The sequence below is a fragment of the Anas acuta genome, chromosome 14 (assembly GCF_963932015.1).
Source record: "Anas acuta chromosome 14, bAnaAcu1.1, whole genome shotgun sequence".
NCBI classification, from domain to species: Eukaryota; Metazoa; Chordata; class Aves; order Anseriformes; family Anatidae; genus Anas; species Anas acuta.
Genome location: NC_088992.1, coordinates 9,577,270 through 9,602,009, shown reverse-complemented (window position 1 = coordinate 9,602,009; position 24,740 = coordinate 9,577,270). Strand labels below are relative to the sequence as shown.

The following is a 24,740-nucleotide window of genomic DNA, read 5'->3' as shown; positions in this document are numbered from 1 at the left end:
CTTAAGATACCAAAGATTTAAAGAAAGGCAGTTTTAGAAGCAAACATGTAAGGCACTCACATTAAAGTTTTGAGTTTAATCATGTGAGATAAAGGTCAAGGTATTGCAGCAAACAGCTCAAATAGTTGCCTGAGAAGCTTAAGTGAAGAGTGTCAGTACAAAAATTAGTTTGCATTTAAAAGAAAAAAAAAAAAAGAAAAAACAGTATCACAATTTTTCCTGTGCTGCTCTCTAATGCCCTTGCCTCAATGGCCACTGCTAAGGACGCACTGTCTGCAGCCCTGGCATAGTGAGAAGTACAAAGAAGAAAGACAAGTGTGTCCACACAGCTCCAGAGGCTTCAAAAATCCAGAGAAGAATGTGATATTGCCTGACGTGCAGGCATCCAAGCATCTGGACAGACACGAACATTTCAGTTGCTGCGCCTGGCCATCAGGAGTGCTGATGAGCAGCGACCTCACGCACAGACACCACCCCTGCAGCTCCCCCGAGAGAAGCAAACGCTACAGCAAACACCGTGGTGAGGACAGGAAAACAGCACCGAGAACTAGTGGACCAGGAAAACAAAGAAAAGGCTTCTGCCTGCCTCCCCAGGACCACACCAGAAGATTTCAGTACCTTTAGACGCAGAGATGTTTGCTGGGTTAGCAGCATGACAAGTCATGCATATGTGCAGAGAGCATCGGAAACCCTTGTTCTGCATGACTGTGGGCGGGTATTTCTGTATGCATTCTTCATGGTAATACTTCCCACAGAGCGGCAGCAAGCACCGTTTCACATCTTCCCCGCAGCTCTTGCACACAAAGCAGGTATGGACTCCTGGAGAAAGAGCAGCAGACGGAACACCAGTCATACAGAAAGGCTACACGAAAACCTGTCGCTTCTGCCAGGCTGCGTGGCAGCACAGCACGAATTCCCAGCCTGCTGCTGTACACATCGCAGAGTGCAAGTCTCTGCAGCAGGCTGGGTTTGCCTACAGCTGCAATGTAAGTGCAGACAAAAAATAAAAATAAAAAAAATGACCATAGTTGTGATTGCAGGCTGGGGAAAAGAAAAGAAAAACAAATCAAGAGCCATACTCAGCCTGCTCTAGACCAGTCTACCTTAACACCTTTCTCCACCCTAGTCCCAGATAAGAATTTCACTTTCTCATCCCCACCCCACATGCCTGAATTAACAGTAAGACTGATTAGGAAAGGATAATCAAACCAGTCACCAAAGGACTGACAGGCAGTTAGTGGCCCTGCTGCTGGCATAGAGCTTCAGCAAAGGAAGCCCCAGGTAGGCAGGCAGGAAACACTCTGCCCTTCTGTGCTCAGGGAAGCTGCTGTACCTGTGGAACACTCGTTGCAGATGAATTTGCCTGTTGGCATCTCGGAGAGCCCAAGGCACTGCAGGTGGAAAGCACCACAGCACTGCGCCTCACACAGCAGCAATTCCCCTGGCTTCTCGCAGATCTGGGGGGGGAAGGAAGCACATTGTGAGCTCTGAGCAACCCCTTCCCCAGCTCATCCTGGACAGCAACGCTCTGCATGCTGAGCGCAGCTGCCAGCAGAGATTCCTGCAGAAAAAAAAGGTTAGTTTGCCTTGTGTCAGTGAGTTCAGGTGGTTTGTGCATCACCGCTGCCATTTGCTGTCCCGTCCCTGCTACAACGCATCAGCTAAAAGGAACTGTAAGTCGGTCACATCTCCCCAACATCCTTAAACTTTAGGATGAGGCAATCACACAGGAAAGGCTCGATTCAGAACGCTACTGGTTAAAGGGCTGTCAAAGCCCTCAGAACCACACAGCCCCTCAAAGAGCACAAGAAGCTGGTTATTTTAGTAACATGCACCCTGAAGCCACCCAGACTTAGCTGGGGGCACAAGAGCATGTCAGCACTCACATGGAAAATCTCTGGGAGTACTGAAGTTTCAAAGAGGTCTCCTCAAGGACACTACCTGGCACACATTCTCCTTGAGAGCTGCTCCTCCTCCACGCTCCCCCTGTATCTTTTTGGATGAAGGCACTCCATGGTCATTCTCAGACCCCTCTTCGTTTCCCTCTTTAGGGCTTGTAGCAGTCCCATGACCCGATGTCTCCCCCTTTAAAAAGAAATTCAAAATTAGGGCTGTGCATCCTACACAGCCTTGCAAGACAGGACACTGCCTTGCAAGCTACAAATTCAGCCATCGAGCACATACAAGTTTGGCAGTCAGTGCTACCCACCCTGGAGAGAACATCCCCCACATAGTTCTACCAAAAGACTTGCAATGAAGGAAAGGAAGAGCTCTTTAGTTTGTTAGATCATTTAAAATACACAATGAACATAACTATTTTTCTGTGCATAACCCTCTGAGGAAAGAAAGTCACAGCCGAGGAAGAACAGTATTCATAGAAACGTATCAGGCAGGTTTGCATAGTCTGAAAATCATGCCCATCAATGCCAAAGAAGCATCCTGTGCGCTGATGTCTGCTTGTACTAGAAATGCAAATAAAAGACTGAAATTTATTTTTGTTTGTTTTTAAATCCCAGCTCACTGCAGACAGCTGAGTGATCTCAGTGCATAGCTACAGTGGCTTTTGGATCCAAGATCCTCCTTGGGTCAAAAAGCTGTGTTTACTGCATGCCCTGAAAAAAAAACCTACACTTCAAAGACCTTGTTAGGAACTCCAACTCCTAGCAAGAGCAGCATGGAGCCTGCTCAATGCCAGGTGGACAACTAATGACGACGAGAGGGAGCTTTGCACCACTTTCTGTCCATGAGAATACCATACTCATCTGAGCTGTGGTGCCACTAAAGCTTGCAGGCTCAGCTGAACACTCTGAGCACGTTATTAGTCTGGGCAAAACAAACGCTAGGGAAGCTTTACGTCCTTAAGATGGAAGAACATGGAGCTGGTATTCTTGTCAGGTAACGATGCTTCCTTTGCTTGATTTTTCAGTCCTTGAATCCATCGGCATGTTTTCACTTGGGAACCTTTTCAAACCACGTGGACCAATGATGCACTGACAGCGTATTAAAGCACACAATACAAACATGAGTGGTAAAGTTCGCTTTATTGAGCACAAAACAAGAAAACTCCCAGCTACAAACTAGTGCCAATCACACGTCCAGCATACAACCTTACACACCATCATTACAGACATGCTGGAAGCTGGCAGTGATGCAGCCCTCAGGAATTCTGTGAAGGAGCACATCACTTGCTGCCATCATAGCCCTGGCAGATGGAAGGGGAAGGAAAAGGTCTAGAGCTCTGGTAAAACCACTTGCTAACAACACAACAGCTGCCTTTACCTCTACACACAATGGCATCTTAAGTGCTACCTAGGTACTTCTGCTCCTGCTAGGAATTTCTGCTAGGAAGGGCGCAGTCTGCCACAAGAGAGCCCTCTGGCTCAGCCACTTGATTTGGCTCCTGGAATGCTCCAGGAGCAGCACCAGGGACCAGCATCCCAGGGACTGGTTACAGCTCAGGTCCTCCTAATTCCTACATAGGTGCTCCCTCTTCTGCTCAGCTCAGCAGTGACCTCAGGGTTGCAGGGGTCACTGTAAGGAAGAACAAGAGCAGGGTTAATCAGCTACTCGTGTGTGTAAACAGCTTCAGCTACAGCTTCTGTTTGTGCTGGGGTTAGTGCTGCAGGCACAAAGTTTGGCCTCTCTTGTGGTCACTGAGAACCCTTCCAGAGGGACAGGAAATTGGCTAACGACCACCACCCCTCCTGTGGGTAATGGCACTTGCTTCCCACTAGTTTCTAGGGGCGTTGGAAGGAGGCAGGGGAGACATTCAGATTTGCCACAGCCAGCAGTACGAGGGATTCAGGACTGGTCCATCCTTCTGGCTGCTTTCTACCACGGCTGCCAGGATTGCTTGTTATGAACCCAGGCCACGTTTCACGTGTCAATGGAATGACAGACTGAAAGGCACCTCGAGTTACAGAACACAAACCAGCAACCCTCAGAGCTGTAAATATTTGCTGTTTGCAAGGATCTCAACAACTGGCCCCAGACAGCCCAGTGTAGCAGAGCATGCTACAACTCCTATCTTTTCAGCCTCAAGCCATCCTATTTAGTTCCACAAATACCTGGCCAACCTGTACATTTAACATGTCAGGGACCTTAGCCTTACTTTTTTAATCCGTCCTCCCAGAAACACACCAGGAGTGGGATGTCAGAACTGGGCAGGATGGGCAAGGCCAGGTATTTGTGCTCTGCAAACAGGGAGATCACCATCCATCACTCAGAAGAACCTGTCACACTGTTCCCACTTTTTCCCCTATCCAACGTGAGCACTGTGAAGCTACATACCTCCTATAGAGGGCAGGTCTCATCTTGGGTCTTCTTCCAGAGCTATTTCTGCTGTCGTATCTGGCACATCCTTAAAAGCCTGGCCTGATCTTTGGCACAGCCTGACCTTGACACGCAACCTTGACCACCACTTCAACAGTATCTTCCATCCTGTTCTCTTGGGCTCTTGCTGCCCTGATGTTGCCAACTTGCATTCCTGGCTCCACAGGCAGGCAAGGGCAGAGAAAACTGCCCAGTTCAGCCCAGGTAGGCAGACTTTCCTCTGCCCTCTGAAAGCAGCTGGATCCAAGGCTTCACTGTGCTGCACCATCAGAACATGTATTTCTTCTAGCAGCATTCAGGAGAAAGTGAGGTTCCTTGCCAGGTGTGTGGACGGTTGTTTAGGGACCAGTGTGGTCCGAATTCCAAGTGGAAGTGTAATTGCGTCTCCACAGCACCCCAATACTCACCTATGCACTCTCCTAAGCCAAGGGGTGAACACTCCCCACACTGGCTCCAGAGACACAATCATGAAAATGGATGCTGGGAAAAGGTGCCGAGTGTTGGCGTTACATGACTTCAGGTACCCAACACAGATGTACGTCTAAGGCTGGAGGCAGTTAAGACTCCCTGGACTTCTCTGCAGTGAGCGTGGCATTCAGAGCTGTGGCCTAGCTACCCTGCTGCTCTGAACTGCCCCCTCACTTCTTCGCTACAAAAGGTGTGCAGAGAATTTGCTGGCTCTGAACTGAGCCGGCCTCTTACAGGGTGCCTAACAGCAGACAGTGTTAACTACCCCCCAGCATTGGCAAAGATATTTGTACAGGCTTCTTTGAAACATGATTCCAGGTGAGCACACTTCAGAAACAAGTGACCAGTGCTCTTCAAGCAGCACGGGAAGGCTTGCAGGGCCCTGAGGTATTACCCCAAACTTTGTCACCCCCGTCAGAAATGCTTTTCAAACAGCAGTAGCAGCAGACAGCAGGGTAGCTGGCACTGCTCAGACAACTGGTGTGACGTTTGTGCTCTGCTGGAAGCTGTATAACAACAACAAATATAACAATATATGTCTATAATTGGCTCCTGAAATACATACTGACTATCCTGACAGAACAGCCTGCTGCTGAACCTGGGCCACTGGAAGTGAGAGGCGATGCTGAGAGAGGCCCGGAGGTGTCCCGCCTCTCTCAGGAAAAGTCTTGCTTCCCCTACACTTGGTGATACCTGGCTCACTCCTAAAAGGCAAAACGTGCTTGTCAGAGATATTTGTATGCCAGCTCTGCTAGGATGCAGTAGAAGGGAGTTGCCCCAATTATCCCTTTCTGCTGGATGGCAGAATGTAATCAGAGGCTCCTACGAGCAGACACAGACAGTCCCCCGTCCCGTCCTCCCCCCAAGCCCTCCGATGCAGCTCTTAGCTCACCCTAGCCAAGCAGGGCAAGTGCAAGAAGGGGTTGAAGTCCACAATCCAGTGCTTGTGTTTCATACTGGTGTGTAAAACGGCAAGATACCCACACCAGAAGACAAGACCTTTTACAGCAATCAGGCCCTCTGAGGTACAAAGCAAGATACCAGGCTAAACCTGGTCCTGTCAGATCAGAACAGACTCTCTCCTGGAGAATTAGCTGAATAGCAGCTTAAAAACTGAGCCCAAGTTAAGCAGCTATCACAAAATAGTTACTTAATCGAGGTGATACCTTCAGCTTCAACCCCAGCTCATGCAACTGCATCAGGGGCACAAAGTCCCATCTGACACACCGATCTCATTCAGCCAGCCAAAGACTACTTGGCCTAGGCTCTGCACAGCACCCTGAGAAGTAGCAGAGAGGTTACAGGGATGAGAGAGTGTAGGAAAACCCAAGAGTACCTCAGAATGTGGGGTCTCCCCCAGCCCTTCCCCGTTTTTCTCCTTCTTGGAATGCATTGCAACAGAGGGATGGCGCTGTCTCTTCCGCTTCCGTTGCTTCTCCAAGACCTTTTCAGGAGCTGGGATGTGACAAAGACCATTCAAGAAAAATGCAAAAATCACAATCTGCCTGCTTTCTGCAGGCCCACCATCAGCTTCTACACTCTGACTGCTTCAGGCTGGTTGCCATTGTTTTGGAAGGCATGTGGCCTGGGGCGATGCAAGCCTGCCTCCAAGGCAATCTGTCCTTTGTCCTGCAGCCATCGGAGGCCCTGGACAACACTGACTCACCCTGAATTCTCGGTCTGAATTCTTTTGCTGAGCTGAGGAATATCCTTACTGACTTATCCTGAGACAGCCCTCCAGACAAAAAGGAAGTGCTACCAACACAAAGCCATCATTGCTATTGAAATGCTGATAATTATCTCCTCCCACCACCATGAAACAGAAATCTCACATTGACACCAATGTGATTAATATAAAGGCCCATGGGGGAGGGAACGCAGTGCAACCGCACAATCCTCCATGGAACGCCACTGTTGAGCCTGGGCACAGCGTGCCATCAGGCAAAATGTGCAGTGGTACAGCACCTGTGGTGATGAGTTTCCTTCAACCACTCAAAGTAAGAATGAAAATTTAATATCTTCCAGTGGAAATATGAAGCTAACACCTCCACTTTCCCTAAGGAAGTCAAAGATATACTGACACCTTTGACAAGCAATTGCTGTACCTGTTTCTTCTGCCACTGCCTCAGGAGTACTTTCTAAGAGCCTTCCTAAGACACATAAGCCCCTACACACACAGCTCTCTCTAAAGCCACGGGCACTGATCCACATGGCATCAGTCTGCCCCGCTGCCCTGTCTTCACTTACCTTCTCCCAGGTCCGAGAAGTGGGCTGGCGAGTACAGTTCAGAGCTGTCGCTCTCCGAAGGACCAGTGCCCTACAAATACACAAGAGACAATTCAGCAGAGGCAAATCAGAGATGCATGTTCCTCAGCCTTTTACAAGTGACTGCAATAACTCCCATTTCAGATCATGAATTCATCAATGATTATCAGCATTACAGGACAACACTTGGTTTGTGTCTGATAGATCCCACATAGAAAAGGCATTCCTCCTTGCACAGAGAATGACGAGCCTCATGGTCACCAGCATCCCCTGCTCTTTCCTGAGCTCTCCCAAAAAGGCTGCTAACACCCTGTAAGCTGCTGGGAATACACTCCTGGTTTCACATTTGTTATGGAGCCTAAGACTGAATTACACGCTGGCTTCTGCATTACTGCAACCATGCTGACTGTGCCACAGAGAGAACAGGAAAAACAACAACACTTACTAATTCACCTGAGAAACAACTACAGGTCTTGTGCATGTGCAATGCCTGACATAACTCTGGTCTTTTTTTTTTCCAAACGATGCTACTGAATATTGGGTATTTTAAAAAGAAAATGCTGGTATTTTCTGCTTAACTGCATCAAGCACTGCAAACCGTATGTGATACAGCTCAAACCTCCATCCAGCTACAAGTTCTGCACTTACTTACCATGTGCCAGCCCAGTTGGGAATAACAAAGGAAATACTATTCAGAGGAAATCTGACAGAAAAGGAGAAAGCCTTGGTTCAAGCTTGAGTTACACCGTAACATAACAGGGATTCCCTGTGACAGAAAAGCTCTGCCCAGAACATTTCTGTTCACACCTTTCCAACCAGTATCCAGATGACTCATTTTTCCATAGAAATCAATGGAGAACGGAGACTTTGCAGCCAAAATTCCCCAGTCCTCATTACAAGCGGAGAGGGGTGGGGAACACCTCTGTATTTAGCAGATTTCTTCATCATAACACAGCAACCAGCACCTTTGGGAAGGGTGGACTCTCACTCCTGGGCCCCAGCCAACAAAAACCACAGCCCACTGCACTGTGCCTCTCATTCAGCGGGCTCTGGTGTCTGGGCTCATTTTCTATCAGACTTTCAAAAGCACTGGAAGGAAAAATACCTTCTTTGGGGGAGTCCACTCCTCCTTCTTTGGCATAAAGGCAGTGTCCAAATCATTGGATTCCAAGAGCTTTTTAGTGGGCTTCCTTTGACGTTTGCTCTCAAAGTTTCCTGCAATAAAGTCCTTCTCGTTAGATAAATGGGGATTTTCTTAACTTCAGTCACACTAAGGCCATTAAGCAAATACCAGCCAACAGTTCAAACCAATCCAATTCACCTCATCTTTTGTATCACAAGCTCCTTGTGCAAAAACGCCAATTACCTGCACACTTTACATAAAAACGGACCTCCATTTGGACCTCTTTCCAGAAGATGATTCCAGAAGAATCCAATCCTACCCACTGACAGATCCAGCCGCGCTTCCTCCCACACCACTCTCACCAGTGCTCTTGCTGCATAGAGTAAACAGGCTAAAGGACATGCTCCCAGCTAAAACCACCTGTTAAGAGACGACTCAAGCAAAGTAGCTGAAAGCTGTGTTGGCTTCTTGCTAAGCTTTTTGCTGGTCCTTGGGAACAACAAGTTGCTAGATGTGGGCAACAGCAGAAACTTACAATGACCAGGAAATTGTGATGCTATGAGTGCAAGACACTCCAGAGAAATGGCCTACTACCCACCCTACCCTGTTCATCTGCTTCTTTCATCAGCCTTGGCTATGTCCTTCCTACGGCACACGCCTCTGCACAGATACCAGAGACATCAGACACCTAACGGAGGACAACACGTCATCGTTCAAGGCAAGCCTCTGCCCACAGCCTGGGTGCTGTGTGCTTAGCAAGACGCGAGCTTTCTCACAAGTGGGAAGAGAAATGCAACCCCTGCATGCTGGATGTTGGCTCCGCTGTGTGCTGTTCTCCTGCACGTCCAGCCTCAGGTGCACATTCCCAGTTTTCCTTCCTTTAATCATTGCCATCTTTCCATTTCCACCTGACACCCACAGCCCCCCGGTCCCAGAAATACCAGGCTAACTGACCTCTCAGTGACTATACCTCTCTCTACACACTTGGTTTATTATGATACACGTTTATATTTATTGTGTGTATGTACACACCATTTATTGTTTCTATAAACAAAACACTATAGGAAAATATACACACCAACAGAAACAGCATTCTCTACATGTTTACAAAGCCAGAACACCAGGGCCTTGACCCTGGTCACATCTTTACACAGAACAGTAAAAGCAGAAGATAATCAGGCACCTCGCTGTGTAACATACTTCACCTGCCCTCTCCCTTCCCAGCACCAGTAGTAGTCTCTGAATGAATCAAAGCACAATAAACAAACTGATAACCACACAGATCAGCAGTTACTAACCTTTTAACTTGGACTGAAGCAACATTTCCACTGAACTTGTGACACATTCGCTTACGGGAGCAGAATCACACAACCTCCCACTTACCCGATTTCAGGAATCTCTCCTCTGCATCTGGAGAAGCAGAAACTTCAGAAACATCTGAGGAAGATAGCACGAGCTCTGGAAAATCAGAAGGTCCTTCTAGGAGTTGGTGAGTGGGATCAGTGGAATGGGATCCTAGTTCTGAGAAGGAGCACTCTGCTTCAAGAATGGGAGGGGACTCTTTGGTTGAAGATGGAGTTGAAATCAAAGGGCTCGGCCCCCGCTGGGTGTCTCTGTCAGGACTGCACTGTGCAGGAAGACCTCCTTCAAATTCAGACCTCGCCACAGAATTCACCTAGCGTAGCGAAACACGGTGGTGAAAACATTTGCCCTGCACAGCCTTGTAGACAGCAAGGACGCTCAGCAAGCAAGAACACAGCAAAAGCACGTGAACTGGAGCCCAAAAGCACGAGACACGAAGAGCACATTTGCCTTAACCTACCTTTTGCAATTGCTCCTGGACTTTCTTTGACTTTTTCTTGGGTGCAAATAAGTGATCATATTCTTCTGCATATTCCAGAAGCCGTTTACTTGGCTTTCTAAGGCGTTTCCTCTCTGAATGTACTAAGAAAAAGGAAAGCAGCTTCAAGACTGTGTTTCTGAGAAGATCACAAGACAAATTCTCCTCATGATCTGCAGGCAATAGCTGCTCCTGCCTTTTCTCTTCTGCAGGCTCCATGTGGAAGAGCCCCAGTACTTCTTTCTCTTTGATACTGCCTTATCATTTGGAGCTTTGCGTTTCCAGAAGCCTGACATAACGAGTGAGATTTTTAAGGCCTTCAAGCACTTCAGGTGAGAAATTAAACATGAGCTATCTGACTGAGAGGCTCCTAGGAATTTCAACATTTATCCTTCACGCAGTACTCTTATGAAACCTAACACCTGTTAGAAGCTCAGATTCTCTACTTTTCCTGTTAACCAAACTCCCTTGGGTTTAAGTGCAGGGACACAAGAAAGCTCTGCTTTCCCTAACACCGCTCAGCCACCAGCCTGACTCCTTCCCTTCGCCTCCTGCCCAGCCCATCTTCTCACAGGCTTCAAGAGCCCTGCATTCCCCAGCTGCCTCTGCCAGCCTGTTTATTCCCTTTGCCTCCCCACAATACGTTCTACACCGAGACCAGGATGACGAGGGAGCAACCCATCCTCCCCAGAGACTGCGAGCTGCTCAAGGCTCGGATGCCTTTTTCTTTACACTCGTACAACAGCGTCACAGGGGAAAAGCCTGGCAGTCGGGATTTCCCTGGTACCAACCTCACTGCTCACTCTCACAACACCCAGCTCACAGCAAGCTCTGATACCATCGTACGCATCTCTACTCAGCAAGCTGCACAAGCAAGACGATGCAAGTTTCTGTCGCTTTCTCACTTTCACAAATACCTCGGACTTTCCCCTTCACTAGTTTCTGGAGTTACCATCACAGCAGTTCTAGTCACAGGAACGTTTGTGGTCTCCTGGGAGCTTATGAACAAACACTAAACATGCTGTTCTTTACTCCTCTTCCCGGCTGGAAGGTGGGTTTTTCTTCCTTGTCCAGACACGTTTCACGGAAAAGCATTCCAGTGCAACAAGGGATGTTGGACGAGACTGCTACACTTCACTGGGGCTTTGTGGTTAAACAAGCACAGAAGTGTCAAACTTGGCCAAAAGAGAAGAAAGGAACTTTTTTTTTTTTCCCCAAACACAACTATTCTCAGCTGCTATTAACTCTCTGCACAGGTGTCTAAGTGAGACCCACATTGCAGCACATTCCCAGCTCCAGGCTGAGCACCTTCACCAGGTGACTCCTGAGCCTCACAGCGTTGTACCAGGAAGGGTGGCTTCACTGCACTTTTTTCCCCCTGAAGTGAACCCTGTACAAGAATCCTATACGCAGTCTGACTGGCAATGGCAAATGGGATACTTTAAAGAGATATTATTTGTATATTTTCAGTCACAAATGCTACCAATCATCCATCAATCATCCATTTCTGCCTTACTTGCTCACCATTTCTGCCCTCCTCACTTGACACCCTACTCACTACAAGTTTTGCAGCAGAAAGACGCCGGATGTTGCCACTTGGCTACGATGAGGACTTGTATAGTTTGAGCTGAGTGGAAATTACACGGTGGTGAATGCAATCTTTTGTGGCCCCTTACATGTCTGCCTGCGGAGGAGGATTAGTCACATCGTCTCAAAGCACTGGCAAAGAGAGGAAGCCCGTTCTCTAAGTGGCAGCTCTAACCTCCAGCACCGTTCTCTCTCTACTTTCTGTATAACTGGCCTGCTCCAACACAAAGCAGGACCACTTTCCACTGACGGGCCTTTTCCAGCACTCACCCACTCCCTGCCCATCCCGCACTGGAGACACCGCAGCAGCCCTGACAGCTCCTCACGCACAGAGGCTCCAGCGCCTCCTTACTGCACATTTCTGGAGGAAAACTTCAGGTGTGCTTTGAGGCTGGTGTGCTACCGAGGGCAGGGGAACCAGATTACACTACAGCTGCTGATCTGCCACTTCTGCAAGCAATCCCAGGCCCACACGCCGTCCCTGCACTGCTCTCCGGCCTCCTCCTCCAGGCCTGCCCCATGGGTCTACTGCCATCGGTTCTCCCGGCACTGCCGCCTCGTGTCAGCTCCTCCCTAGCTCTCTCTGCAGACTTTTACCTTCACCTTGCTTAGCAAGGTGCTGGGATGCTTCAATGACAAAACCATCAGGAAGCCAAGAGAATCCAGTGGTGTCTTTGCATAAAGCAGGAGCTCGCTTCAGGCTGCGGCCTGGCCTCTCCACAAAGCCCCATCCCAGCACAAAGCTCAGCTCTGCGCTGCCTCTGGGAGGGTTTCAGTCCTCAAAAACACACAGCCAGAGCAGGCAGTGAGCGATTCAGCTTGCTGTGGTTTCAAAACACAACTTTTACCCAGTGCAGCACACCCTATGAGCCCCTCTTTCTTTTTCCCCCTCCAACCTTAGCTATCCATAAGAAATTCACCCAGATCCCTGTGGGAGAGACAGGGCTGTGGTGCCGTGAAGCATCCTTCTTCCGAGCTGACCTCCCTTTGGACGAGGCTGCCTTACTTCCACATGCCATATTCCAGAGCCACCTCCTCCCAGACTCCCTGGCAACTTTCCCATCCTATCTTCTCCCTTTTATTTTTATCCCTCAGGCAGCCCCACAAATGTTGTGAATTAGGAAATCTGTGCAGTTCCCCGATTCATTATTAGCAACTAATAAACCTCACATTGAAATAAAAATAAACAAGACATTGTCTTGATGAAATACTATAGACATAGTCTCTTTGACTTGTCCTAAGTCAAACAGCATGAAGTTAAAAAAAGGGGGAAGGAGAGAGATCTTTTTATGATCTATTTCCTATAACTTTCTAGAGCTATTTATCCAGCTAAGACCAAGCACGTGACTAAGGGAAACAGTATGAAGGTGTTAAGTTAAAGGATAAAAATCCTTAGTTTGGAAAGATCAATGTTTTATCTTTCACTGTACAGGAACTAATCATTTGTTAAATATGCAAGTTTTCTAACCAAAAGCTAAGCAAAATCCTAAAGTCACACCAGCTTCTTTGTTCTCCGTGCTGACAGAGAACCCAAAAACAACACAACACTTGTTCTTCAGCTCACAGATATATACACGCCTCCATGTTGTCAAACAGCCCAAAAATCTGCATCTTATGCTTTAAATGAAAAATTATAAAATGCATAAATACACACTCTGGCGCAAGTCCAGCTCCCTTACCTTGTGCAGAGAATTCAGACTGGGGAGCAAAGTTGCCAAGCTCTGTTTCTGAGTCCATCACACTGTTGTTTGGCTTACCACATACATTCAAACGTTTCTCAACTAAGTCTAAACGATTCTCATAGTCCTGACCTGTTAGGTCTCCCTCAAGCACCTTTGAATGAGGGGAATGCCTACGTCCCAAGCACTCATTTCCCTTCAGTGAAAAGCCATGAGAATTCAGGCCAAAGGCACTCGCCAAGTTTCCTTGTTCCCTAGATCTACTGATGTGCTTATTAGATCTAGCACTGCTTTGGTTAAAACGCTGCCATCGCTTTTTGGGTGCTACATGATTTATCTCATTAGCCTCATCACCAAGAGAGCTCTCACTATTTGCCTCTGAATCCAAGTCTGGACTCTCCCCATTTTCAGCAGAAGTGCAGCTCTCAGTATTTCTACCAGCTTCAGGTCTCCTTCCAATACGACCTAAATTGTCATCAGATAAACAAGCAGAGTCTTCATCAGTTGAATGTTCTGTTAAATCAACAGACTCTTTCCTCCCAGTATCTTCTGCTTCATTACCTAGAGGACTGGTAACCGAACCGTGAACGCGGAATGCATGTTCTCCTGAATCTCTGGATAACCGACTTAACAACTTACTTGGCCCTCCTGGTTTAAAGTCCTTTCTGTTTGAAACTGTCTTATCTCCAAGCTTTGATGACTGCTTAGATTTTGAACAGTTGCGTTTGGACACGCAATTTGTGCCATTTGTCCCAGAAACAGCAGTATTCGCAGGCTCCCTCTTACTAGTACCAATCCCTGTTAACTTGGCTGGAGGATTGCGTGAAAATGAGGAGTTGCTTATACTGGAGTTCGCATTGACCGTTTCCTGGACACAATCTCCATTTTTTTCTATTTTATACGGGGGACCTACAATAGACAAGGATGTCAGACCACTCGCAGAATTGCTTCCAGAACCATCGGCTGTGCTGGTATTTCGATACGGGACTATGTTCTGACCAGTCATCAGCTGCTGCTCTTTTGCCTTACTGTCGTGAATATCCTTCAACATCATTAACAAGGTGCTGAATCTGTAATTTGGCTCAATGGGCAAACGACCGTGACCAGAGGCGGAAGAGAAAAGTAAAGGGACTGTGGCCTTTGGAGTGCCAGAGTCACTCGCATCATCATTCATGGACCGGTAAGAGAGCTCCTTCAGCTCCGACAAGACGTGTTTCACCACGGCCGTTTCTATTTCAGCAGAATCCCTGGGTTTCTCGTGCACGTTGTTTAACAGTTTCTGACCATCGACTTTTCCACTTCTCAGAAGAGAATCTTTCTGAAGGCCAGAGAAACCTTTGGTATCAGAAGAGCAGCGCTTCATGCCACCCTCCTCTTCTGCAAGAGAAGGCTCCAACCCAGAACCTTTTTCTTTATGTTTGCATTTGATACTCCTGATCCGGGGCAATTTCACGCTTTTCGGTTTTAAGGTTGTTTGATTTGCAACAGCAGACCAGGAGTTGTCCTTGGAAACACTTTGGGGAGTAGTGTGTTTGTTTGCTAGGGAAAGATTGTCATTTCTCACATCTGAAGAGCGCTCAAGAGTTGTCAATGACATCTCAGCATCAGAGGAGCCTCCTTCAAGCTCCCCATGTGCAAATTCAGCATCAAGCCTGCTGGTTGCTGAACCTCCCAGAGGTTTGCGATCTCTGTACGACTTCTTCCTGGCCCTTCTGTTGCTCTTCTGAGAAAAATACATAGAAAGCTTAATGTTTCCACTTGACGTCATAGGAAATTCCTTCTCCATCTTATCTGAAGAATCACTGACTTCAAGAGTGCTAGAGGCTCTCTCTGAACTTTGGTCCATGGTATCCACATCGCTGTTCCCACCATCCGAGAGGGAAGAGGATGAATCTGACTCCGTTTGCTTTTTCTCAATGCCAGCCTCAGACGCAGAATAGTGTATTTGTAACTTGGAACTGCACAGAATGCCCAGGGAACTCTTCTCTCTCTCCAAAGATGCGCTGGAAAACAAATCCCCTTGGAGTGTGTTCTTCAGAGCACCGCTTTTACAGTTCTCGTAGTCTGGTTTCAAAGTCATCTTTTCAAAATGTCTTTCTCCAAAGGAGGAGAGCAAATGGTTTTCCCTGGCACTATTGGATGCCGTTAGGCTGTTTGCAATCCGGCGAAGTTCATGAGATGCGTGTTTATCTGGTAGGTCCCCAACCATCATGTTTTTAACTATGCTCTCTGGCATTTTTTCTTTGATTTCTCCCTTGGAAGCTTCTCCTCTCATGCTATTCTTTTTTACTCTAGTCCTCTTTCTGCTGTCAGAGCTCTTTTTCACGTGTGGCTTAATGTGCAATTTTCCTTTTTCACTGGCTGAGTGTCTCGAGTCAAACGCCAAGGATTTAAAACAGCCATTCAGCTGCCTGTCCTTTTCGGCTCCAGGGCCATTGGCATAGTATTCCGACTGCACTTCCTTCTCGCTGTCCAGCTCGCTGGAGTTCTGGCTGCACTTTTGATCCTCTGGCCCCCCGAGAAGAATGTCTTCTGCCTGTCCAACACTGACTTCCCATTTAGCCATAAATCTCTGGGGAACCTTAAAGTTGGAGGAGACAAAAAAAAAAGAAAAAAGAAAAAAAATGAGGGGATAACCAACAGGATAAAAGTGAGATAGACAAGGCGCAGAACAGAGTGACAGTCCTGCATTTTGCTTCTTTAAGACAATTAACATGGATTCCCAGAGACTGTGTCTCGAGGACACAAAACACTCCTCCCAGGTAAAGACCCCACGCTCTTCCCAAGCCCAATAAAAATTTTTGTGCATTCCCAAAATAGCAGAACTGCAAGCACTGGTCTCCCAGGGACCAAACACCCTGGCGTTGCACCACATCCCAAAAACACCAGTAGGCAGAGGGAATGCGTATGGTATGGATCCCTGACAGAAATGCAAAGCAACAGCCCACAGGCCTCACAATGCAACTGTAAAATCATTTTCTCAGAATATCTGAACAGACACGTTTGCTTTTCTTGTTCTTGATTGTTCCTGCATCCCTTGAACTCAGAGCACGATTCAGTCTTCCTTCTCCACGAACTCACCTTGCTACAAGCATAAGACCCAGACACATACACCTAAAATATAATCTAACAGATTCAACATATCCTTTATCCGTAATTCTCCCAGCTTCAACTCTACCCTTAGAAAAAAGCCTCAGCATACTGGACAGGAACCTCTGCTAACATCTAAAAACAAGAAACTTTTTTTATTCTGATTCTTATCTGCACATGTTGTTCTTGGCTGCACAACAGAACACCAAATGCTTCACAACTGCTCCTAAAAATCAAAACCTATCCCATGGCAGGAGGAACATCTCAAATTTGATACTTTTTTCCTTAAAAAGAAAAAAACAGCAATAAATTATTATCTTAGCAGATTTAAAAAAAAAAAAAAAAAAAAAAAAAGAGTTTTACAGGGCCCAGTAGCAAAGCAGCAAAATGCTCTGATTCAGTTCCTTCAGTTACAGCCACGCTGCTGCTACAATTTACATACAGGGTGAGATTCTAGCCTCGAAACATTTTAATTCCTAGCACCAAAAATGTTACTTTGGAGCACATAATGAGTTGTTAGATGAGGGAGGTGGAAATAGGGGTAGCAAAGTTGTTAGAGAAGTTACTGAGCATACCCTCGGAACAAAAGAAAGCCTTACACTCAGGGAGCTCACATCTGCAAGAGCACATTTAATCCAATGGCTTTGCACTACCACGGGTTAAGTACATAACTGCTAATAAATCTCTTCAAAAAAAAAAAAAAAAAAAAAACCAAAACCCTAAACCCACAACAGACACCATTGCCTAGTACAACTACCTGCTCTCTCACTGTAACATGTAGCCTGTTTACTTCATTTCAGCAATTCCAAAAAGCTAATTTCTGCAGCCACGATGCTAAAGACGCAGACCAGACTTGTGTGTCACATTACATTGTGCTGGCTACAGCTGCTCAGGGCTGTTATGTTTGGAAATGGAGATGATGCAATGAGCCCCAAAATCCATTCCCATGGGCTCGCTGACAATTTTTTCCAAGTGACACGGTAAGTCCTCCCAGGTTTCTATAATGAGAATTGTCGAAGCGGGACTAAACCCCCCCCGCTTTATCTCAGTCAGTAATCTCACTCAAGTATGCAACTCCAGCTCGACTCCAGATCAGCCAAAAGAGGCTGCCCGAGAGCACAGGAAGTTCTTTAAAAGCGCACTGTAATTGGCATCAGGAGAGGGCTGCGCTGCTACAGCTCTCGTACTGACAGGGACCTGACTCCTCTGCCTCTCAGAGCTCTGCAGGGCCACAAAAGCAGTGGGCACACCCGGACATAAACATAAAAGGGGGCCCAGAGACTCCCAGCAGCTTATAAACCACGCTTGTTAGGCAGATGCAGAGAATCACTTCTTCCCTGGCCCCGTTGCTGCAGTCCCTGCCACAAAAGCAAGCTGTCAAAGTACACCTGCAGGCACAAAGGACTACTTTTCATCGTGCACATTCGAGGAATCAAAATCGTGTTAGAGAAAACGGATCTTTCACCTTATGTTTGTAGCCTTTTTCTTTCTGCTTTCCTCTCCTCCGCAGAATAGGCAGCTCTTCGAACTGGTGTCTTCCTTCAAAGAGGACAATGGCTTTGCCAGCCACCCAGGCTTTCTCGGAAGGTTCTCCTAAGGCATCCACATAGTACTCTCGGTATGGTCTCCGATTGGAAACTATTTTGGACAATTTAACAGAATTAACCCCTTGCACATAACAGAATAAAGATGCACAACAAGAATCACAGAAATCAGCAGCAATCAAACATTTTTCCACACCTTCTGCTTAATAACATTCCCACCTGAATGCTGGCTCTAGCAATTCCCAGTCAGAACTTGGGGAGACCCCGACGAGCCCTGCTGTCTATTTTCTCTGTTGCTACTCTGCATTTCTGCGTATTTTTTTTATTACAGTGAATAACAGGTCTAAAATATCTGTCTCCCTAGAGCGACAACTACAGAGATTGACTGTAAAACAATTCTGAAAAATAGCCAAAGGTTGTTTTGTGTTTCTGTTTTGCTTTTCCTTGAGAGAGGTAACATACTAAGCAAGCCATTTCCTCGTGCTTCTCCACCAATTAATAATTAAACAGCCCAGTCTATCTGACCATCAGGAAAAGACAACGGTGCACCCGCAATACCCAGAAATAAGATCCTTTTGGAGAGGATTTGCTCACGCAGGTCATACCTCCCCCAGCACAACACACCCCATCTTGCTCAACGCTTTGTTAACAAACCCTTCTTCTGGACATGAAATACGAAGAGCAGCATTAAGTCAGCCACAGACACGCACACACACTCCACGTGGAGTGGGTGCGTGGGGACAAAGCGCCAGTTGTGACGAGTATTTCAACACCGTGGGCACTAAGGTGCGGATCAAGAGAAGAAAATCTTGAGAGCACAATCACAACCACTTGAGGATTTTTCAAAGACGTTTTCTGTGCAAGAGCGCTGAACAGGCACGATACACTTCAGAACAGAACCAGAATTAGGTATGCTGGCAAAAAAAAAGGACAGGCTACAGGCATCAGAACAAAGCAAACGAGGCTTGAACGAGGGATATAAACTTTTCCCTGCATTTCACTGCGGAGTGTTTCCTGCTGTCCTGGGAATACCTTCGCTGCCTGAACACGTAGCCTAAACTCTGCAGCCCGCTTTGTTTGTGCTGCCTCTTCCAGGAGCGCCAACGCAGCACCAGCAGCCTGGTGTTCAGCGATGCCAAAATTAAGCTTCTGACCAAGAACATACAGAGGATGACAAATGCTGACTGGGGGAAAAAAAAAATCGATCCGAGGACAGAGATGACAGATGTAGTCCATCCCATCTACAGGAATGGGACTCAAGCCACTGAGCCTCGGTTTTCCAGCTCCAAAAATCTCTACATCGTTCAGCTTGCTGAGAAAGGGGAAGTGCTGGAAGCGAAATACCGTGCCTCGAACCAAGAGAAGAGCTTTCTGCACAAGTGATGAGTTTGAAGCAACCTGCCTTGTTTTGAAGGGCTGGTTCCCATGACAACGGGAGAGAGCTGAGGCAGGAGGACTGTGCTTCCTATGGTGCTCGCAGAGCCCTGGCAGCTCCTTTTGCCCCAAAACAGCAGAGTTCGGATCCACCTGCTCTGCCATTCCTCCCCTCGGGGAGGAGAGATGAATAGATTACATGAAACCACAACTGGAAAATGCACTTTTCCCCAGAGTTCTCTTGATGTGAACATGGATAAAACATGACGGGAGAGTCTCTCGTGTAGCTGGAGATTGCATCTTGCTGGAATTTGTTAATAGCATGTTTCCTTCCTTTATTAGAAATTGCCATACACAGGCTGAGGGGGTTGCTGGACAGCTATATAAATTAAATCCTGTCCATAATTTCATTGGGGGTGGGGGACAGAGGACAATGGGGATGGATTCAGACACCATCTTTGACAGGAATTTGAGAGCTCAGAAGGGACTATTTAAATCTGCACGTTCAGGATTACCCAGAACCAGATGAATGCCTCCCAAAGGAGGAAGAGGAAGGTGGAGAAATAGCAAGTAACACTACAGCAACCACACTTGTGAGCACAATGTAGAAAAGGCCACTTCATGTCTCTAGAGAGATAGTAGGTGGCTCTGAGCCCGTGGTCACCAGAATAAAAGTCTCCTCACTCTCAGCACGTGGTTCTTTGGCTGGTGAGGGCCACAGAGCTGTCAGTGACAGACAACACCATTTCAAGGGGTTTCTGGTTACCCGCAGAACAAAACGAACCAGAAGGGAAAACCCAGAATAAATAACCTTTCCATTTGTGGCAGTCTCCCCCATGGCAGCTAGTATAATCCTAAAAGCAACGTGAGAGCTTTCAACTAAACTGCAATGTCCAAACCATCACTTTCCTCCTGTTCTCGATGACTTATCTGTGCTTCTGTCCTGACCGTGTGAGACCCCGTTCCTTCCTGACTCTACCCTCTTCTTCCCTGTGTTCAGGCACATGCAGCTCTGTCTTATTTCCCTCCATCCCTTCCCCTCGCACTCAGCTCCTAGCCTAACACACTATGCCCTAAACATTCACATATGTGGTTCCATCACCAGATTTTTCCGATAGTTCCCCATAAACAGCCCCCTGCTTCCCCGTGCCAAACAAGGCCAAGAAAATATTCACTTCCTCCCACACACTCACATCACACCTTCAGGCATTCAGCAGCTCCACTCTTTGACCCCACACACCACTTCACAGCCTCTCCTGCCTCCCCTTCCCAAGCCTGGCTGACTCTGTGTCCTCACCACTCCAGCGTACCCAGCTCTGTTTGCCCACCCTTTCCATCCGCTGCCCTCACCTCTCTGATTCACCTCTCTATGCATCTCTCTTTCAAGAGGCTGCACTGCCCTGCACTCACCCTGGCCACACATCCTTCTCATGCCCTGGAAACCAAAGCCAACAGCTCCAGCAGCTGCCTGTGCCTTCCACCAGCTTCAGCCCCTTCTTCCCCCATCACCTCCCTGGTCTAGGTCTGCCTTACAGACCCAGCTCTTCCACCCTACAATCTATTTCTTCACATCTTTCAAGGGCCAGCTTTTTTTTTTTTCCCCCATTAACAAAGAACTCCTCCACTTTGTGTCTGAGCAGATACAGTACCTTTCATTTTTGAGTGACAGTCCAGCACTGGGTCATGACAAATTGTGCATGGCCACCATGGGCGTCTGTTGAACTTGGCCCAAACAAGATCCCCAACTTCATACTTCACTGGAGTAGGTTTCTTCTTGGCTCGGATCTTTGGGGAAAAACCAGAACACAAGAAATCACTAAAGCTCCAGATGCTTTTAAAGAGATTTGCCTCCCCCCTGTGCGCAGATTACATCTGGCCACCAGAGACATTTACATTAAAAAAGCAAGTCCTGATTTTACTTAGTGGCTCCTACACCTTCAAAGAACACGATCGCTCTCCTCATCCTTCTGAAAGGGTGAAACAATAAACGAGGGTTGGTTTTATCTTTTTTTTTTTTTTCCCCAGTATGGTATGTGACCTCTGGTAAACGACTGCACTCAACTGCATCCATTTGAGCAGGTAAATACCTCGAGCCACAACTCGCGCCGATGACTTCACTAACACCAATTTGTTCGTTTCAAAGGTTGCAGTGTACAGAAAAAGTAATAAGAGACAATGAAATATTCCTGCCTGGAAGGAGGTGATGAGAACAGCAAATAAGGAATCTATCAGCAGGGAGGGGGAAAAAAAAAGAAAGAACGAGTCGGTACGTACAAGCTAATGACTGTCTTTCTTCTTACAGATGCTCAGGAAAACCCTTCATCATAAAACCAGCTGAAACCAAGGGCAAGTACAAACAGAAAAAGCAGCTTATGTTCTAATTTTTGATTTGTGCGACCAGAAAGGCTCTTGCTCTGCCCCAAACGTGGCACAGCAGGGCTAGGGAGCAGACCTGCAGCCACCTCTCCTCTGTGAAACACGACGGAGGGACCTGTGCTGGGACAAGGACTCAGGAGCTCGCACACATCCTGATGAATCGAGCCAGACGGGGTGCAAGAGCTTTTCGGGTGATACGGGAGCCCCGTGCCTGCGAGAGGCACCCCGCCTGTTTACCAGCACTTGCCGGTGACCCGTCCCAGATGGTTTTGGCTTTTTAAGAGCTCTGAGCGGTGCTGCAGGTATTCCTGCCAGTAAGCACCAGCAATGTGCTCCCCATTAGAGCTGTCATGGCATAAACACACACCTTCTCACTTGGCTTTTTCCCTCTGCTCGCTACCCTTTGAGGCACGCCTCTCGCAATTCACAGTTCAACAGCCCGGAGAGTAAAACCCAACAGATCTAATCAAAGCTAGATCCCACCTCAGGTCGAGCTTTACGGGATTTCTTCACGTGGTTATAGAGACTACAAAAGGATAAACCCCTCTGTTACACGGAAAAAAAAGGCAGGTAATTACGTTACAGACCACATTGCTGGAATTCTTCTCACTCAGCCAGCAAAAGCCGTGCAATAACTTATTTCTGAGCAAGAGCTCAGGGAGGCAACGTGAACAAGCACGGGGCAGGGGCTGCTGAGACCCCCTTGCTCCGCACATCATTTCATTGCCCCACACCACAGAGGGGAGCTTTCTGCACACACATCCTCAAAGCAAAGGTGCCAGCAAGGCTAGCACCTTAATCGTGGGTGCTTTTTGGAGATGCAAAACCTGTGTGCTTGTGTGTTTTTTTTTTTTCTTTTCAGTTTATGTGCTCTTCTTGTAAACATTTACCCAGCTATTTACGCATTTTTCAACCCCAGGTCTTAAGGGAAGCACAAATATCGTCACTGAATGCACCTCAAACCTTGCACACAATGCTCGTGCATCCTGAAATCTGTAACCCCAGCAGAGTCAGCGGGACAAGCAGTAAAGCTGTGCCGGGGATTTGCCCAAGTCATTCACTGATTCACCTGAGCGACACCCACAGCCCCTGCCCAGAGGCGAGTCTGCATTTCAATCAGCCCTTTGTCACCCTAATGCCACACACAGCCTCCTGGAAAGGTGCCTTTCCCCAAAGCACCCAGACAATGCTCGGACAGTTAACTCTCCTCCCGAGCACTCAGCAAGCTTTCAGCTGGGCTCCTGTCCCCTATTCTCATGCCTCAGCATTAAGCACCACAAAGGCCCCAGCAGTGGGCACAGAAGGGTTCGCTGCCTTGCATTACTTTTCCCATCTCTAGGAGCAGCAGTTATCATCATTTCCAGGTACAATCAATCTTTTCGCTTCATCTCTGCTGTGTGATCCATAATTGCAGCCCCAAAGCATTTATTTCTCAGGTCAGAATACAACAAATTTCTTTCCTAGTATTTGCATTTACTGTGCTAAGGTCTAACTGAATAAATCCTGACTGCAAAAGCTTCGGCCCTGCAGCAACGATGACTGACGTGAAGCAGGGAGAGCCCCACGTTTCTGAACACAGCACCAAAATGCCAAACTTCAGATGCAGTCCCCGTATGCGGCCAGGGCACTGAATGTTATTGCACAGAGCCATGAAACGTTTAAATGTTTAAAGAACAGCAAAACTGAGCGAGGCACCACACAGCGGGTAGGTCCTGCAGAGATTCCTCCTTTGGGGGCCTTCAGTGCCCAAAACAGCCCCAACCCCACCTGTGAGCACAGTCTGTACTGCGAGGAACCACTGCTGCCTTGTTATCAGCTGCCTGGAGTTCATTTGCTGCTCAACCGAGACGAGCCATAGCCTAAACTCTAGATTATCGGCGGTATTTCAGAGCGCTCTGTGCTATTTTTGGCGAGACCAAGAACCCATCTTGCGGCTGTTTTTCTAACCAAGCCCTCCCTGCCAGCCAGGACCCCAAACAAGCACCGATCCCTGAGGAAGGGACACAAGCAAGGCTCAGCAGCAGGACACAAATCCTTTTGCTTCAACAGCCACCTCCTGAATCAGTGTCACACAGAACACAGCAGCCTTTGGAAGTCACGGAGCGAAGCCGAGCGCCAGCTTACGGCAGGATTTCGTGAGAGCAGCATCGCAAGACAAATATGTAACAAGCATCAAGCAAAGAAAGCTCACCCGTCTAAATGGCTTTATTATCGTACACATACAATAAGCCCTCGACTGTCTCTCAGCAATCCTCCTCCCTCTCAAATACCCACATCATTAAATAGTGACAAAAATCAAGCCTGGCCGATCAGCGCTCCGGCTGCGCCACCTCGAGCTGCCACACGTGAATCCACTCACCTAAATCCACTCACCTCGCTGGAGTGGGGGCACAAAACACCCCGAGCACACCCACAGGCTGGCAGTGCTTGCAAACTATCACAGGAAAGCTCCCTACCCCCTTCCAGGTGGGGCTGGAAGCCCTGGGGAGGGCCAGCACCCAGCTTTTTTCCTTTAAACCTCAGTGATACGAGTTTTTTTTTTTCCTGAAGAGGAGGAAATGACAAGTTCACCTACTGCCAACCCACCCCAGGTACCCCGCTGGCGCTGACCCAGCCAAGAGCTGCCAACCAAACAAACCTGGGGCACATGAAGGTCCCTGGGGCTGCCTGGACCACAGCCAGCCCATAGCTGGCATCCCGTGTGCCACACCGAGGACACGGCAATCCCCAAATCCTGCCCTTTCCCCACCTTCTGCCCTCACTAAAGAGGGGCAGCACCTGGGGCACAAACCTGCTGTTAAAGCACCTCCAGAACCAGCCTGGAAGCACTGCAAGAAAGAGCTTGGGAGCTTTCACAAGTTGGTGCTTCCCTCCAGGCAAGCTCAGGCCAATATTCTGTTCCTTACTTTTACAATCATTGAGTTAACTTACAGCAAAGATGCTCGGCTTTGCCTTAAAATCTCAGCCATCTGAGCTCAGCTTTGTCCTTGTGTCCTGCTCTGCCCAGCTGCTATCCCCGTGGGCTCCAGATCCTCTAACCGGGACCGCAGCTGGTACACGGT

At 47.8% G+C, this 24,740-nt stretch overlaps 1 protein-coding gene across 5 annotated transcripts in view; it reads right to left on the bottom strand.

The window, feature by feature from the left end:
* NSD1 (nuclear receptor binding SET domain protein 1) overlaps positions 1-24,740 on the bottom strand; it is a 60,794-nt gene that overhangs the window by 23,832 nt on the left and 12,222 nt on the right. For 4 of the 5 annotated variants that reach the window (XM_068698294.1, XM_068698293.1, XM_068698295.1 and 1 more), the window contains exons 3-13: positions 20,952-21,087; positions 17,850-18,022; positions 13,295-15,875; positions 10,011-10,132; positions 9,572-9,863; positions 8,171-8,280; positions 7,048-7,117; positions 6,137-6,255; positions 1,942-2,085; positions 1,334-1,457; positions 619-819 (exon numbers count right to left, since the gene is read on the bottom strand). In XM_068698294.1, coding sequence (XP_068554395.1) covers positions 619-819; positions 1,334-1,457; positions 1,942-2,085; positions 6,137-6,255; positions 7,048-7,117; positions 8,171-8,280; positions 9,572-9,863; positions 10,011-10,132; positions 13,295-15,875; positions 17,850-18,022; positions 20,952-21,087 — 4,072 coding nt within the window. The remainder of the gene's footprint in view (positions 1-618; positions 820-1,333; positions 1,458-1,941; positions 2,086-6,136; positions 6,256-7,047; positions 7,118-8,170; positions 8,281-9,571; positions 9,864-10,010; positions 10,133-13,294; positions 15,876-17,849; positions 18,023-20,951; positions 21,088-24,740) is intronic. The other variant, XM_068698297.1, reaches the window with a different exon arrangement.